Source organism: Pongo abelii, chromosome 14 (assembly GCF_028885655.2).
Source record: "Pongo abelii isolate AG06213 chromosome 14, NHGRI_mPonAbe1-v2.0_pri, whole genome shotgun sequence".
NCBI lineage: Eukaryota > Metazoa > Chordata > Mammalia > Primates > Hominidae > Pongo > Pongo abelii.
This window is the reverse complement of record NC_071999.2, coordinates 43,890,059-43,908,421: the sequence shown is the minus strand read 5'-3', so window position 1 is coordinate 43,908,421 and position 18,363 is coordinate 43,890,059. Positions and strand designations below refer to the sequence as shown.

General features: G+C 36.2%; 1 protein-coding gene across 1 annotated transcript in view; it reads right to left on the bottom strand.

The window, feature by feature from the left end:
* Window positions 1-1,004: 1,004 nt before the first annotated feature.
* FREM2 (FRAS1 related extracellular matrix 2) overlaps window positions 1,005-18,363 on the bottom strand; it is a 208,756-nt gene continuing 191,397 nt past the window's right edge. Inside the window, exons 17-24 of the mRNA XM_024230898.3 lie at window positions 15,230-15,422; window positions 13,583-13,687; window positions 12,023-12,150; window positions 11,790-11,924; window positions 10,919-11,045; window positions 9,851-10,038; window positions 9,196-9,342; window positions 1,005-7,878 (exon numbers count right to left, since the gene is read on the bottom strand). Coding sequence (XP_024086666.3) covers window positions 7,375-7,878; window positions 9,196-9,342; window positions 9,851-10,038; window positions 10,919-11,045; window positions 11,790-11,924; window positions 12,023-12,150; window positions 13,583-13,687; window positions 15,230-15,422 — 1,527 coding nt within the window. The 3' untranslated portion in view covers window positions 1,005-7,374. The remainder of the gene's footprint in view (window positions 7,879-9,195; window positions 9,343-9,850; window positions 10,039-10,918; window positions 11,046-11,789; window positions 11,925-12,022; window positions 12,151-13,582; window positions 13,688-15,229; window positions 15,423-18,363) is intronic.

The following is an 18,363-nucleotide window of genomic DNA, read 5'->3' as shown; positions in this document are numbered from 1 at the left end:
GTTTTCCCTTAAATTGGGTGCCTCTGGGTGTGGCTTTTTCTCTCACCATCAATATCCTTGAGGGACTGAATCATGACTCTTTCCTTCTCTGGTTCCCTTCCTGAGGCTTCCTGAAGGCCAGGCCCTGTCCCTAGCAGCTTGGACATTTCTTCACCACACCGGCTAAACACCCCAGAACTAGGTACCAGACAACTAGAGACTGTCCCTATGCCCTAGAGACTGCTGGAAGTATTCAAACTAGCCAATCCTAAACCAGTTTACCCTGCCTTATGACTCCTGCCTTAGATATCACAATGAAAGGTCTACCCATGTTTTTTTCTTCCATGGTGAAGATTGGTTGAGCTGCACTTTTCTGTTACTGGTCACAAACTTTCTCTTACAACACAGCCATTTTTCTCTCCCCAGTCTTGAACGTGCTAGAAGATCTTTGACATAGCAATTATTTTTCTTCCACTTCACCTTCTTTTTTGTATTTTGTCCTTTTCTTGGGATATTCTTCAATGTCTTAAACAAGCTGTCTTTGCATTTCCTTTTGGTATTAAACAGTGGTGGCCTCATGTTAAAAATATGACCTTATAACAAATCAATTGGTCATTAACTGAGGCGACCAGACTACGTTGGCATAAAGACCAGATTAGTTAATTCATCCTCATCAGTGCACTGGGCAGGAGTTCCTAACTATAGCAAAGTCTAGTCACACTGCTTCCTGGGACAAATAATTAGTTAGTCCAAATACGTTGTTTCCTTAAAATACACATTTGCCCCTGATGAGCCTCTGGCTACACTCTTTATAACTAGTGGGCAGATGCCAGGACCCTGCAGGTGGATTCTACTGGGGAGAGGCAAAGTTTTACCATCAGTATGAGTGGCAGTGGAAGCACAGGTCCCAGTCCAGAGAACTAAGTTTAAGGCTCCAGAACCAGAAAGAAAATAACTGACATTCATTGTAGACTATGGGAATCTGTGATTTTAGCACAAAAAATTAAGTTACAGAATGCACCAGAATAACTTGGCCATTTGAACATTTATATTTATATGGGCTTTATTCATATTACACACTTGATATATTTTGAAGGAAAGCAAGTGTAGTTATGAAACACAAGTGGCAGCAAGACTTATTGTTGACATGAATTTATGATTGAATGGCTCCAAATTGTTTGCAAAATTAGATTCCCAGGAATAAACGTCAATATCCACCAATATGTAGTAACTTAGTAAATGTACGATAAAACTAGACCCTGATAGTTTTTGAAAAATTCTCATGGGAAAATAAAAAAGGCTATTAAATTCTGCAAATAATTCCATTACACACAGATAAGTCACTCAGAGGCTAGATAAATATAAATTTACTTAGTGTTATGGAGGGCACTTGGTAAGGAAGCAGGCATGTAATACAATTATAAAACACAAAGCTCCTTGTCCAGGAGTTTTCTTTTATAGACAAATGGGCTTTAAAAATATCTTGTGGTGGCTCATGCCATTGTAATTCCAGTACTTTGGGAGGTGGAGGCAGGCGGATCATCTGAGGTTGGGAGTTCGAGATCAGCCTGACCAACACGGAGAAACCCCGTCTCTACTAAAAATACAAAAACTAGCCAGGCATGGTAGTGGGCACCTGTAATCCCAGCTACTCAGGCAGTTGAGGCAGAAGAATCACTTGAACCCAGGAGGCGGAGGTTGAGGTGAGCCGAGATCGTTCCATCGCACTCCAGCCTGGGCAACAAGAGTGAAACTCTGTCTCAAAAAAAAAAAAAAAATATATATATATATATATATATGTATGTACATATATGTGTGTGTATGTGTGTGTGTGTGTGTGTGTGTGTGTGTGTATATATTTTGCCAACAACTTGCATTTGAATTCCTGAAGTCACAATGGAAGACTGATTTGAGAACTTTTTGTAATGTGCATAAATTTAGCTTTTACAGAAATTATCTTTTCTTCTTACTCGGTAGTTGCCTTTCTCTATTTTAAGTGATTTTTATTGTACTGCTCTTTACTTTTAATGCTAGCTTTTAAAAACTTACATTCTTATTTTTTCTTCTTTTTTGAGGTGCAATACTGACAATTCTCATCTGAGAGGATGATCCAAACATTGGGAAAAATAAAGCTCCGTAGTAGAAATTCACTTAAACTGTGACAATCATGTAATCAGTGTAAGCAACATTTGGCATAGTAAAATAACATTGTACATTTAATAATTAGAATTTTAAAAACTTCAATGCTGTTAACATTTTAACAATCTATTTCAGTTATTTAGTTCATTTTAAGGTATTCAGTCATCCAAAAGAACTACATACATGTGATCTTTGACTTATTATTCTTAATTAAACCATCAACGTAATTTTTTTACATCTTAAATGTCAATGTTGAACATCCATTGAGAGAAAAATCAAGGCGCATATTGTCATCATTTTATTTAGTATGATGTTTTTGATCTTTTGCAGGAAGTTCTTTTTTCTTTCATCTGAAAGCCTTAAAATTTTACACAGAAGGGATACTGCACAAATGCTATGTGGACTTACCAGCTTTCTGATGAATGAGGATGTTAATTACATATTGAAAGTGGTAATGGTTTTGAAATGAAAAAGAGAGCATTATTGGAAGAATGAAAAATACATCTCAGAGAAAGAAACCTATAGTTCAACAAATTAAAAGAAAGAAAGAAAAAAAGCAAAAGTAGGTGTCAGGGCTGGACCAGCTTTGTTGTTGTTATTGTTCTTTAGCAAACAAAATATTGAAAAAACACAAAGCAAACAAATACCGGGGAAAGAAATTAAATGTGCTTGAAAGATAAGGAAGAAAGATACCGAGTGTCTAAGGACCTATTACTGCTGTTCAAAAGTTTGCAAATTTAATATACTGATTTTTCTCCTAATAAAATAAAATTAAGAAAGACAGTGTATTTTATCAACACTAGTTCAAGAGAGAGTCAGTTTTCTTTCCTTATGGAGAAGTTTCTGATGTACTCTTCCTGATGGAAACTATAGAAAAATATCATGTCCTTCTATTTTAAAATGTTTCATCAAAATCAAAATAGTTACCAAAATCTCAAAGCATTTTGTTTCTTAGTATCAAAACATATGGAAAAGGGGAGAAATCAACATTAAGGGATAATTTGAACCTATATATAATGTTTCCTTAAAAATTAAATGTTATTACCATGCAATAGTGCAATCAATTCTAGGAAAATACCTCCAGGAAATATATTAACCTCTGAACTAATGTTAAAGAAGCTCCCATGAGAGTATGTTTTCACAAATGAGCTTTCTGTTGACCTTTTTGTAAAACTTCATATAAAGTATTTCAGTTAAAACTATGATGCCTTTAGTGTTATCTCTTTCCTAGAAATGAGATGTTTGGTTATTTTATGTCTGTGTGTGTGTATGTGTGGCCGTGATAGCACTGGTATTTATAGTTTCCTGCTAAATTACATATTTCTGAACCTTGGTAAACTGAACAGATTGAACGTTTGGGTCCCATTTATTGGCCATACGCTTAGTGAAGACACTTGTTTTCATCCTTTTATTACTGCTGTCATGTCTAGAAACATGAGTTTCAAAGAATGGCAATGTGCTTGTTTTCTGATTAATACAATTATGAAAGTTTCAAATTTGTAAAACATTTACATTTTTAAACATATTATTTTCTTTACTTATTAAAGGACCGAATTGGCTTCCAAGTCAATACTGAATAAGTATTTTCAAAAAGCAGAAATAAAATATCCAGTTTTAAAATCAAATATCATTGTATTTAGCTCTATTATTGGTACTTTAAAAAAATTTTAACCTGGGAATATTTTAACTCTCAGCATTGAGATGTATAAGGAAAAGCTCTCTGTGATATTTACACAGGTCCATTTACATTTTTAATGTCGACTTTGGAGTTGGCACACTGGAAAAGAATTAGAGGTAAGACGACTTGATGAAGCTTTTTTGCTGCTAACAGAACTAAATCCCTTCATATTGAGCCTAGAGTTGGTCCTTCTTATCACAAATGCTATGCAGTGGCTTGGCAGCAGGATGCTAGCTGACCTTTATGCATATTGTTCAAACACTGTGGATTCTTCTGAGAGGGTGGAATTCAGAAGGTGCTAATGCTACGAACGAGCTGGAAGAAGAGTTTATGTGCTAAGTGTTATTCTTGGAATAAAGTGGGCCTGTCTTTTACTAAGAGGAAAAGAATATGCAGTGCCACCCACAGCTCTACAAGGCACTCCCCCAGTAAGGGTTTGTGAAGGTCAATTTTACTAAGTTACTGGTTTGAATCATTTTGTATAAATCTGTCATCAGAATGATCCATAACCAGTAGGGCTCTTTTAGACAAACAAGAGTGGAGTCTGCTGTTGTTATTCTAGAAAGATTTTTAAATTGTGGTTCACAGATAATGACTGTTGTGTTTTTGGTTCTGGAGAGAATCTAATGCAAATCCTGACACTTTAGTCCAAATAAAGAGCTGCATTCAGTTATAACCTTCCCAAGGACAGGAAGTGGAGCTTGGTTTCTATGCAATCTCTCAGAATAGCCAATCCTAGGTGAGCACCAGTAAATGTTAACTAAGGGCAAAAATGGGAATAAATAAGATCATCATTAAAATTCATATTTCAGTGTTTCATGATTCATATGCTTAGAAGAGCCACTTGTATAATATTTATTTTTGGTTTTATTTTTACTATATAATATCAACAAGACCTTGATTGGAGTCAGAAGCCACTGAGTATCTAAGGAGCTATTATTGCTATATCCTGTTCTCTATGGGAAGTTATTTTATGTATTTATTCTGATAGTACCAGAATAGTTCTCTAAAAACAAAATGCTAAACATAAGGGTCTATTTTATTTAACAAAAAATTTACCATATTCTTCCCACTAACAAGAGTTTCAAAAAATAATTAACATATATTAAATTACATCCTTAGTAAATAGATATTAAGAAAAACAATGCAAAAATCCCAAGTACTTTATATTTTAAAAAGCTATATCTGCCTACTTCCCACAGATTCTCTTTTTTCAAGGGAATAAAGGGAAGGCGAAAGGGAGAGAGGAGAGTGAGAGAATAGAGGACAGAGAAGGATAAATATTTGGTAGGATAGGATAGAAATGTTCGCATTTTATAAGCTCTCCAATTTATATACAGTAGCCTCATTAGAATATGCATTGTAGAGTGAAATTTGGTATAAAACCAGCCTGACCCAAAGCCTCAAAACAGACTTTGTACAGTAATGCTTCACCGATTGCTATATTCATTGACACACTCCAAATTGCACGATAGGCTCGCAAGCCGTTAACTACTAAAATATCAGCAAGTTGATTGAGTATACTTGCTCTAACAGTCTACATCAATTGAACCCAATGGTAAGTAGTGAAAAGTCTATGCACTATTTGAAGTTCCCTAATTCATGTTCATTCCCATACAAATTATGAGGTAGCCAAAGAAGTAGCTAAGCATCTGCCAGAAGGTAAAGCAAAGGAAAGGGGAATGATTAAGAAATTACCACTATTTATCTTGCTAAATAAACTCCTGGGCTATACAGTACTTTCTGTTTGTATAAGCCGTTAGTGGGACTTTTGAGCTGTAGGTGATATTTTTGTAAATTCTCCAATGAAAGGATACTACAGTCTATTTTTAAAAAAGTGAACATGAAGTGCAGAGCTGCCTAAAAGAAGAAAGGCAACCATTGGACATATGACCTCTCTCTCAGTATCAGTGTTGCTTCCTTATCTTGATCAAGAAATGGTTGATACTTACAGATACCAAATTAAGATGTGCACATCTGTTATGGGAAGTTTGCCTTTTAAAATTCTGCAGTGACCAAGACGTCCAATGTGGCCAGCTTACGGCTAGAAGTCAAAGGAGATTCTAGCCAGCATCTGAAGGATAATCTGTAGGCATTATTCTTTTTCTCCTGACCTTATTTTCTTTGAAACATGTTTACTAGCTTTTGGAAGCCTGTAGTTTTCCCCTTCTAAGTGAAATTTCTGCTATTTGGTAACGAACACATTGATGCAGAAAGGCAATGGGAGGCTTGCCAAGGAAGCTCACTCAAGTTCCTTGGCTTTGTGAGGTGAGTGGTAAGCGCTATTACAAATTATATTTTTAAATATTGAGAGGGACCACACTGTACCAGTTCACTGAACTGGGGATGCCGGAGTGATGTCTTCTTGAATCAAATAAAAATATGGTCAATGATTCTGGCCACCTCCAAGACCATTTCTGGAACGATAATTGCAGAGTCCCATCGTTTGGACCAGATGCTGAATAGAAAGCTAATAAAATGTCCTGTAGCCAATTTAAGTTCTAAATGTTATTGTGTGATTATGCTACTCTGAGGGATAACCTCATCTGTCAAAATGTTCTTTTATTCTATAAAGTATGTATAAGAGGCAGTCTGATTATACACATTATATTAATAAATACCACTTTCTCCCTTCACCATCTGTAATAATGTTTCTCATTATCATTTATGGGTTCAATACTGCAAACATCTAGGCTCAGTTCTTAGAGAACATTGTCTTGTAGTGACTCTAACTCTATGGCATTTATTCATCACCAAAATCTCACCAACTCTCTAATTTCCCACAAATGTTGAGCACCAATAAGGCATATTACCATGCAAGAGCTCTACCATTACTCACTATATGCCAAAACAGAGCAGTATCTCTTAAAAATCTCTTTCAGAATTAACATATTCTTTGGTTTAATTTAAAATTAAATATGCAAACAAAACAAGGAGAGTCTGATGAGAATGAGAAGCAATTCAAATTCAAGTGAGTCAACTTCCTTCCCTCTATCTTTCTTTCCACTGTCTCCCAAGTAGTAGATCAGTTGATTTGTGGTTTGGGCCACCCCGGTCATAATTCTACGCTGTCTTCACCTATTTGAAAACTTGTCATAATAAACAGTGTATTTACCAGTTTTCCAGACTAGCAACGAAAACCTTTCTAGTAATAATCTGTTATACAATGAATAAACAATGTGATAATTGCACCTTCAACATTCACACTAACATAGCAACAGTAGATTCCTCTTACACTTGTAAGAGAGTCTGTTAGCACCTTTTAATAGATTTATCTCCACTGCATAGAGAATATGTCTAAAATGAGGAGTACATTCCTCACCATGTATCCATGGCTCTGTGTACATGTGAGTACGTTGTTGCTGCCTTCGGGGCAAGAGGAAAGATGTCTTAATTTGTCCTTTGATGCATAAAAGAGTATGGAGAATTCAAATCAAACTACATTAATACAGTCATATTCTCTGAGCAGCTTCATCACAGCCGTCCTCTATTCTCTATGGTTTACCAGAAGTATTTAAGCTTCCATTGTGATCTTTTCTGAGGCACATAAGGAAAAGGTTGAATTCCACCTGTGGTCATCAAACTTCTGAGCTGTCATTGTGATGGCTCTGTGGGGGCACCATGGGCTCGCTGCTGCTGGAGCCTTTTGGGGCATCCTTCCCCCTGAAACTTTCCTTACCTCTGCACATCAGCACTGCAATGACAGTGAGGCAGATGGTGAGTAACCCTACCGTGGTGCCTCCCACCACAGTGATCAAGCTGACTGCAGAACTGGGGCTGTTGAGCTCCCAGGGAAGGATGCCATCTGGAGGTACTCTCCCATGGGGGATCTGCCTCTTGGTGCGGTCCAGGGCAATGTGCTGGATGTTTGTTCCTCGATTGTTTTCAGCACCAATCTCCCATGCCAGCGAGGGTGTGCTCCTGATCTCTCTCTTCTTTCGGCTGTTGGTGGTGGATTGGGGCTTTCCTTGACTCATCAGAGAATGGTACTCCACACTTCTTTTGCCAATACCTCGATTGGCATTGTCTTTCGATCTCACTGTATAGATCGTATGTATATACCATTCTCGGCCCAGAGCGACCTAGAAAGCATAACTCTATTTGTTAGGAAATACTAGATACCATGTTAACCGAATCCACGACTCTTTGCAAGAGAAATTAATGGCAGAGTTATTAATAAATGATTTATTTTAGTCTGCAGAATTAACTTACTTAATATTTTTGAATGAGTACTAGGTGCAAGGCTCTGTGCAAAGCACTCTATGATATATTCCGTGCATCTCTTAAGGGAGTGAATATTTGGTACTAGTTGTCATAGAATGGGAGAGTTCTAAAGAACTATTAATAGATTATACAGTCTAGCTTATTCATTAAAAAAAAATGAGTAAATAAGAATATGCAGCAGTTAAGTGAGTTTCCCAATGTTACTCAACCAGTTAGTGGCAGAGGCAGGACTACAGCTCAAATCTTCAGAACCCCAGGACTCTTTTCACTGTGACTTGCTGCTTATTGCATATAAGACTATAGGGGAAAAAAATCAATTTTCAAGCTTTTCTGGGGCTTTGGAAAAGGATGAATTTTCTGATGAGTCTTTGAAGCATGCAAGATTTAGAAAGGTCAGATGCTTTGAGATTTAATGGCAAAAATAAAAATAGAACATATCATATTTCAACTTCTTGTTTGAAAAGGTTCAGAATGACAAACATGCTTTCTTAAGATTCCTTCCTTAGGTTGAATGAACATAACACATTTCTCCAGGCCATCCTGTCTGGTTAATTTTCAGTAAATATCCTAAAAGCTGCACTTGCTCCGGCAGAGATTTACAGTGTAAGCACCTCTTGAAATTTGTGGCATTTGTCTGCTCAGTGTTGTGGTGGCTGCCTGTGTCCCCCTCCACCTTTGATCCCTGAGTTGGGAATTTTTATCTTGTTTTCTGAAATCTTTGAGAGTGGAGCTGTGCACAATTGCTTTCCTGAGTTCAGCAGTTCACACAAGATCACTCTAATTAAGATATTCGTGAAAAGTCAGCAGGAAGGAAGTTTTGAATAAGAAAAGCAGATTACTCAACTGTCAGATACAGATTTATATTCTGGGCTAAATAAGACTCTTCATTACACATAATCTTAAAATAATATTAATATATTAATAAAAGTGATAAAAGCTATGAAAGCCAGATATATTGCTAACAAAAATAATAAAAGCTGGATTTATGGAGTGCTCACCATATGCCCAGTATGGGGCTATGTGGTTTATATGCCATATCTTGTTCAATGTTCCCATTAACTGTATGCAATATTACTATTACTGCTATTTACTTATGAAACATCTGAGGCATACAAATGTTCTGTAACTTTCATGTGGGTACACAGCTATTACAAATAAGCTTGTTTTTGGCCTACCTGAAAGAGTGGTGTTGAGTCGACTTTAAATCCATCAGATCCAGGCTGATTCACTAAGAGAATGGCTTCAGGGTCATCCACTGCTAGTTTGGCATTAAATAGGACATTTCCAAAACTGGTCGCTTGTGTCTCTGGCTGAGCTTTGTCCTTTAAGCAGTAAGGAAAGTGGTGATTGCTGTAGATAATGCCACAGCTTTTGCCAGGACAGCATGTTTCCCTATTTGTTTTGTGCAAGTACAAATTACTATAAAATGTCACCATTTGGTTTACTAAAAATGATCATTTTGTTTGTTTTTCTATTTTTTTAGGAGATGGAGACCTTCTCTGTCACCCAGGCTAGAGTGCAGTAGCATGATCATAGATTGAACTTCCTGACTTAAGCAATCTTCCCACCTCAGCCTCCCAAGTAGCTGGGACCCCAGGCATGTGCCACGATGCTCGGCTAATTTTTTAAAATTTTTTGTAGAGATGGGATCTCACTATGTTTCCCAGGCTGGTCTTGAAATCCTGGCTTCAAGCGATCCTTCTACCTTGGCCTCCCAAAGTGCAGGGACTATAGTGTGGCCACTGTGCCCAGCCTTGTTTTTAAATATAAGACAAGGAGGGAGAACTTTGAAAAATCTATCTAGCTCATTTTTTGGGTCAAAGCACTTACCACAATCTTAAATCTATATAAAAGTGAAGGAGAGTCGGCTAAGCAGCCATATTCTGCATTCGTTGGACTATACTTGGGAACATAGCCATCAGCTCCAGTGCATAGAAACACCTTCTCAATGCTGCAGTAAAAGGAGTCACCCAGGTTCTGGACAGGATCCACCATGACACGACCGTAAATTATATCACCTGAAATAGGTGGAAATGTTATTTTTGTTATGTGATAAGGTATATCAATGTGACACTGTAAACAGGTTATGACAATGAGGACACAGAGATTATTTCCTTGCCACCCTCATCTATTATCAAATGTTGAAGGCCTGTTTGTATGAGCTTCAAGATCTGGTACATTCTCAGGCCTCACGTAAGACCACTTTGCAGACTAACCACAAGTGACTAAAGATTTATTGAGTCTCAGATGCTCAGCCACTAGTGTGAGTAATTTCAAAGATCTGGCCTATAATTTGACATTAATAATATCCCATTGTGGTTCAAGTCTAGCTTACAAAAATAAGTTGATAAGATATATACTGATACAGTATAGAATAACACTAAGAAAGTATCAATACAAAGCCTAATTAACTTTATTTGTTTCTGAAAGAGGGTTTAATGAAACCCCCTGGTGTTCAATTCTTTATTTCATAACTATTATTGAACCCCTACCATGAGTGCCAGGTATTTTTGCTAGGTATGTGTGCTGGGTGCTGAATATAAACCATTGAGTAAGGCAGGCACAATCTTTGCCTGAGAGGCATTTACAGTCTCATGTAGCTGCAGCATTTAAGTTTACACAGATTGAAAAAAAAATTCAAGAAAATCATCTAGACTTGTTCCAAAAGTCACTTAGGTAAGACAGCTAGAGATTAGCTTCCTCAGAAAAAAAAGATACCCAGTCACATATACCCAATCGCAATGACTTCCCACACCAGCCAGAGTGGGTAAAGACCTAGTTACATTCTCAAAACCATAAAAGAAGCTATAATTTCTCCCTCAAACACAATCCCCAAAAAGCGAAGCACAAAAGATATACATGACAAACAGAGCATCCCTCTCATTTGTAAAGTGATACCTTCTGCAAAAGCAACATCACTCTCTTGCCCGAATCCCATGGATCCATCAGACAACCAGAGACTCTTCTTAGAGAGCAGGTACATTTGGGTGTTCAAGCTAAACTCAGCAGCCACTGGATCACTGACCTAAAACCAAAGGTAAAAGTCCTTTTATGCATCGGTGGTTCTGATTGTGCACAAACATACTGTTCACAGATACCTACATTCACCATACACTGACTGTAGAACACTAAACACTGCACCGCAATTTTCACACCCTACCAAGCCAACTTAGAGAGTTGTAACAGTGCTTTTGTCCTTGAGAAGGCAAAACTGGTGGGGTCAAGTCATTTTTTGAATGGGACTAAATAGCATTGCTTGAGCTCATTTCCACTGGTTTATTAGGGGTATATAAAGGACTTGTAAATACCATCATCAGTAGAAGGCCAATAGTATAAATTCTTGAAAAAAAGCTGTCATCACATTTTTTATAATACATAATGGCAATTAGGTACTTTGAGGTGGTTTGAGCTATGGGATTTCATTCTCTTTAGAGAAGAACAAGAAAAGAAATGCAGAAGTGTGGGGAAAATTCTCAAATCTCCAAGACAGCAAACTTCAGGAGGAGACAAGATAAGATCAGATAAGAAAAAAATAACCATTGCATACATTTAAACTCTGAATTTTGCATCCTGTACTAACAACAGATAAAGGGCAAATCTTTCCTCATTCTTTTATCCCTTGCTTCCTTAACTGATTTCTTTTCTTTTCAGCATGCAAGTATTAAAGTCATTCATGTGTGGATACTTCTTTTTTTTTTTTTTTTTACTAATAAATGAAAAACAAAGTGGGATTCTCCAAGTCATGAGATAATAATTCTATAAGCCACACCTGTTGGAATCGGATGTCAAGGTGAAAGGTGACTGGTTCTCTGGGGTTGCAGGTGACTGGCAGGCGGTATTCCTGATGTGATGGGGCAGTGCATGGCACCAGCTTCACAGTATAGGTCCCTGAGTAGTCACGTACCTTTGAGGGGAAGATAATGATATATTACATTTAAAAATCTGAGATGTGATCAGATGGCAGCAGCAGAAGAAAATTAATTAAGAGTCTTAGTCACTTACTGCAAAGTCAGAGACAAAGCTCCATTGCTGTACTGGCTGGTTATAGGTTGGTTCACTCCTTATGAGGCGGAGGGAAAATGTCAGGCCTGGATGATCAGCTGACATGATCACTGAGCTTGTAAAGGATGCTAGGAAAGTGCCAGTAATGATAATAATGATATAGTGGTTCAATTAAAAGAGTGCATAACAGTTTAGAGTTTTCAAAATAAACTATCATACATTATTTGCTTCTGTTTTTATAAGAAGGCTGCAAAGCAGTCATGGTTGGTATAATTACCCTCCTCTGGCAGATGAAGAAACTGGGCTGTGAGTGACTATCTGACTTTTCAAAGACCACACAGCTAGGATGTGACTTTCTGGTTCCTACTTCAGTACTGTTTCTGCTCTATAGTTTTGTCAAAAGATAATTGTACAGAAATGCTCAAATTGTTCAGAGCTACTTTCTGGGGAGTCACAGAAGCACAATAAAGGGTGATGTGAATGCATTTATTGTGCACTGAAGTTATGAACTGAACTTAAAATAGTCTGTTAGTATCCACACAGCTGGGCAAACCCAATTTATGAATGGAGTCTAATTTTACTTAGATTGCCTGCAATCATGGCTACACAAAGATTCGGTTTATTAGAAAGGTAGGCACGTAGAAGAAAACTGTATAGACCAGAAAATCCTCATTTTCCAGAACTGTCAAATACAATAAAGCAAAATGATTTTTTTGGATTCTTTCTTTCTTGTAGCTCAGTTCCATAAAAATACAATGAAGCCTCTTTCTCTTTCTAATTATTCAGGCCTATTCTCTTTTGTTAGAGTTCAAGTCCAGAAAAAGAAAGGCTATAAAGATGTTGAGTGAACTATTTTCCCTTTCCCAATCTAACATAAGCTGGCAGAAAAATAGCTTATTTTTTATTTGACTCTCCATGTTACTAAACTGGTAATATGGAGAGTCAAATAAAAAATAAGCTCTTTCTAGTGAAATGTCCCTTGTTAAAAATAAACAAAAAACAAATGAAGTTAGACGTGGGACTTTATCGACTGCTGCCTTATTGTTATTCAAAGCACAGTGCATCACAGTTAGTAAAATTGCATAGCCAATACTTATTAAACATAATTAACATGTCCAAAACTTAAATATGGAAGTGAAGTACCTCCTCTGACCCTATTAAAAGGGTTTCTCACAGTACCTAGGAAAAAGCTGTGAAAAGAGTAGTGCTTGCTGAATGAATCATCTGCAATTCAATTTGTACAATGGAAGCAAAGCAGAGAAAGAAATGATTATTCCTATGCTCTTTAAGGAAAACTTTACTTAAAATGAACTCAATAGGGCTTCCTTTTAATTTTACTCTAATTATTTTGCATTTTCTCTGAAAGTCTGCATAATGATAATTTTGTGGATTACGAGGTGAAGCTGAACAATTATGAAGCTCTCATGGAGATAATCGCACATGTACAAATCATTTGAGATTAAGGGCTTCAGTGGTAACAGCGAAGCACGCTGAAATGTGTGAAGATGGAAAATCTCCTTTTTGTGGGAGGAGTGGTTGTTAAAAGATAACGGGGCTTACCGGGATGTGACAGCACAAATAAGCCATGGAACTGAGCCTCTGTCTTGAAGTGCACGGCCAAGCGCCCCTCATCACCGATGCGCATGCTGGTCGGATAGAGAGAACCTATAATGGGGAGAGTACCAAGAATGAAAATATATGTAGCCACAGACCCCTTATGTACAGATTCCTTCCAAAAATTAATTCAGGTTTGACTTGTCTTTAAGCATTCTGGGCAAAGGGTATTATCAGAAGAATTCTGAATAACGGAGGCAGAAGTACCTTCACTTTCTTTTCTAAGCAGAAAAGGGAGCCAAAATGAATTATTAAGTAACATGAGTGAAGGCACTATGAAATACACAGATCACTTACAATAGACCAAATTTTTTTTAAAATCTGAGTTTACAAAAGTGAAGCTGTAAATTGAGAGGCATGACAAAATTGTCAAAATGATGGAGATTTGGACATGTAAATAGAAATAGGTTTGAGTTATCCAGAATTATTCCTAATTTTATAGACTTAAAGAAACCTCTGAAGCTTTCCCAAGAAATTTAGCAGTTTGATAAAATTTGGCTCCAGAAATCAGAAGGAAACAAGAGATCCTATGTGGAGGTTGGGAACCACAGAAAAATCCTCATCAAGATTAACTTAATTATACGTCTTCTAGAACAAGACATGGACTTAAAACATTTGAAATAATTTGGAATCATAACTCAGGGTGATCATATTACCTGTCACATAGCCCTAAAATAGAAACTATTCAAAATGAAACATGGAGAAAAAAAGACAACAAAATGAACAGAGCATAAATAGGTTTTAATCCACTTAAGAGAGTAGATTTACATTTGAGGTGCACTATTAACTCTGTTTTCCTGCTGGCTAGTAAAATGCAGTACTGGCATGACACTGCAGATGTTTGTGGAATCAGAACAGTAATACATGTCTGAAAAAGAAAAAGCGCTCATTCTACTAATGGATTTATTAGATTGATGCTTGTGGGCTTCGAACTATGAGTCTAACATGGAGATTGAAACCAAGTTTTGCAAATGCTTGCGAACTTGAACTAGTGGCATTCACAATCAGAGTTCGCAGACATTCAGCTAAAGTATCCCAGAGTAATAGAATTTTAAATCAGAAAGCAATATTAGAAGTTTTGTCTATCATTCAGAAAAAGTTAAGTCCCAGAAAGGTTAAGCAATATGATTGAGATCTCACAGCTAGTTAGTTGTAGAGTCATGACTAGAATTCAGGCCATAATTTGTATTTAATTTAAATGCACCTCTTTTTTTCAGAAATAAAAATGTGTAACTTTTTCCCTTGGTCATTTCTTGCTTTCATTGGAGCTTCCTCTATCCATTTTCTAGAATTCAGAAAAATATATATGTTGTGTTATGTAACACATAATCACCTAAAATAGATCGCAAGGATAAAATATCCATGAAATATATAAAGTTATATTTAATAATCACATATTACACAAAATTTAAAGCCCTAATATGATTTAAAGAGTTTTTTGATGAAAAAGGTGAAATTATCTTATTATAGAATAGAAAATGAAAATATACTGAAATTTGCTAGTACTACTTTTAACAATGGCAAAAAAAAATCCTCTTAGATAGTTTAAATAGGTTACAAAACTATAGAATGTTTCAAGTCTTCTGAACTCACCTTGAAGTTCAGCCTCTGGGGGGCTGCCTATTCCATCATTCCACAAGATGGCAGTGTCGTACACAAAAGTTAGACGAAGCTCTGACTTCAAGTCAAAATGCTGCCAGCCTCCTACCCCCACGGGGGAATGGAACACGTAGGAAACATACAGAGGGACTCGAAGGGTCACATAGGACTGCACTAGGTTTAGGACCTAAAACAATAAAATTACATCTATCAACACGACTCAGTGTTAACTAAGTGGGCCTAATTTTGTACAAGCCATTTTCTCTTTTCGCTTAACTGAAGATTTTGAGTAATCGAGAAGAGGAAATGACAGCATTTTATAACACTATTTTCCCCTCACTTAATTTTGGATCTATTAAATAGTTGTTTCTAATTACCTTCATTGGCAACAAAGGCTATGTACCAGAAATCCTTAAGACAGTGCATTATTTTGAGCATACTATACTTACAAAATCCTCTTTACTTTAGAGCAGTTTTATGAAGATGGTTTACATACCATATAATTCACCATTTAAAGTAAACAATTCAATGGTTCTTAGTATATTCAAGGAGCTGTGCAACCAACACAATCAATTTTAGAAGATTTTCATCACCTCCAAAAGGAAGCCTGTACTTCTTAGCAGTCACCTCCTAATCCCTCCTCCCCGCCAGTCCCTGGCAACCACTAGGTCTTTATGTATTTGTCTATCCTGGACATTTCATATAAATGGAATCATACAAAATGTGTTTTTTTTGTGATAGATTTCTTTCATTTAGCATAATGTTTTCAAGGTGCATCCATGTTGGAGCAAGTTTCAATACTTCATTCCCCTGTTACTGAATTGCAGCCCATTGTATGCACATATGACATTTCATTTATCTATTTATCACTTCATGGCCATTTGGGTTGTTTCCAGTTTTTGGCTATTATAAAAAATGTTGCTATGAGCTACTTTTTTATTAAGGGAATATGAAACATAGATCTGGAAGCAAATATATTTACTAATGACATATAACATTTATAATATCTCAAGAATAATTAGTTGAAATGAAGTGTCTTGCCTTGAATTTTATACTTTCCTCCTTCTGGTATTTAGCAGATGGGTTGGGAATAGTGGAGGATAAACTAATATTTATTTATTGAGTACTTACCATATTTCAGAAACTGTACTAGTTTCTGAATAAACACTATTTAATATTTTCACTCTCCACCATAATTATTTTGCATGTATGGATGGATAGTTGGATGGTCAATGGATGACAGATAGAAAGAGAAGAAGATAAAATTAAGACTCAAAGGAGAAGATAAAATTAAGACTCAAAGGAAAAAGGCACATGTCCCACAGTATTGTCTAAGCCTCCCGAATGGCTCGGACAAGATCAGAACTCAGCTTTTGGCCCATGTTTTTTTCTATTCTGTCATATTTCATCATATTCCAAACAAAGATGAAGGCAGTCCTAAGGTCATCTAACAAAGGTTATCATATTTAATTCTCAAAATAGCTCTGCACAATAGTAGGACAAATACAACTAGCCTCTTCTACACAAGAGGAAAGGACTTAGGTCAGATCACACTCCATAGAAGTTTGAGTCAGGCTGTCTGATAATGGTCTAGTTCTCCTTCCACACTAAGCTCACAACAAGAATCACAGGCATGAGTTAGCAAATAATTTAAATCATGAGAACTATAATTTAGAACATTCTTATGAAGTTAAAAGTAAACTGCTCATGTCACAAAAATGATGACCTGAATCCCTCATAAAAATATATAGAAAAGAACCATCAACCAAACCAGTTATTTCATTCTTAACTGTATAGTATAGTAGTTAGCATTCCCTCTTACCTGCTAGCCTGGCCAGCAGGAGAGGTGCTTTGCATTAAAAGTCCTTTGAGACAGTAGTTTCTATGGGCGGCTATTATTACTTCATTGAGCAACTGATTTTGAAGTGCAGGGAAATGGGCGGTGATTAAGTCAATCCATATGCCACTAGTCCTTAAGACTAATATTTTACCTTAAATTTTTAATAAACCATGATTTTAAAAAATAATTAGGCTTTAGGCATAGATTTCCAATTAAGCTTTATAGGTGCTAAGAATAATTTTTTCTGATGTTATATTTTATCCATCAAACGTTACTGAGTATGCTATTTTGGAGGGAATTACTAATATTCACTTCCTATGAATAAGTTACTTGGAGTACAGCTCCCCAACTAATTCTTATTTGATTTTATTTGATGTTGTGGTAAACCAGAGCTTGATCATTTTTGGACACAGAATCAGCATTCCATTGCATTTTCTTAGTACCCATGGCTAGGTCTTCTTTCTGTCTACTTAGAATCTCTACCTGGAGGAACTGGAGCCTAAATGAAGCTACCTTGACCATCTAGATCACCTACCTTCTTCAAAAGTGAAGAGTGCAATGCAATCATTGTAACGTTTAGATGTCAACTTAAAAAGCACTTAATTTTCTTTCAGCCTGTATCACAGGACTTTTCAAGGTATTTGTTTATACAGAAATAAATATCTGTCAAATCTTAAAGAAACCGAGACACAATGAGTGATTTCATATGTCCCTATTGCTGTTTGAAGTTTCTTCATCAAAGGCAAGCAATACTTTAAATTCCATATTTAAAAGGAAAGTGTAAAATAAAAATACCATGGAAAAAGTAACACACTGTCAAATTTATTCTACTACACACTGGGATAATTATATATCTTGCAAAATAATTTAGAGTGGCTTACATATAAAAGAGAATCAGTGTACAAAGTACAAAACAATGGGATGGAAAAATGACCTCTTAAGTATATTCCAGCCTCAAAGTTTCATATATCTAAATCAAAGACATAGTAAAAAAGAGGCATAATTATTCCCTAAAGCAACTAAGAAAAAAAATTTGTTTACTTTTCCAAAATTATGCTATGTCTTCTGATAAGTACATTATAATTTCATGTTTTAAGTGAAAACTATGATTGGGGTTGCATTTCTGTAGCTTATTCATGCACATTGAACAATGTTATCAGTCACTGTTTACCTGTAAACAAATGGGAGAGTTAAGATTCTATGTCGCAAAACAGCTAGCCAGGACAATAAAAGGTCAAATGATCTGCAGTCTTCAATTATTTTAAAAAATTGTTTTCAAGAGAAAAAC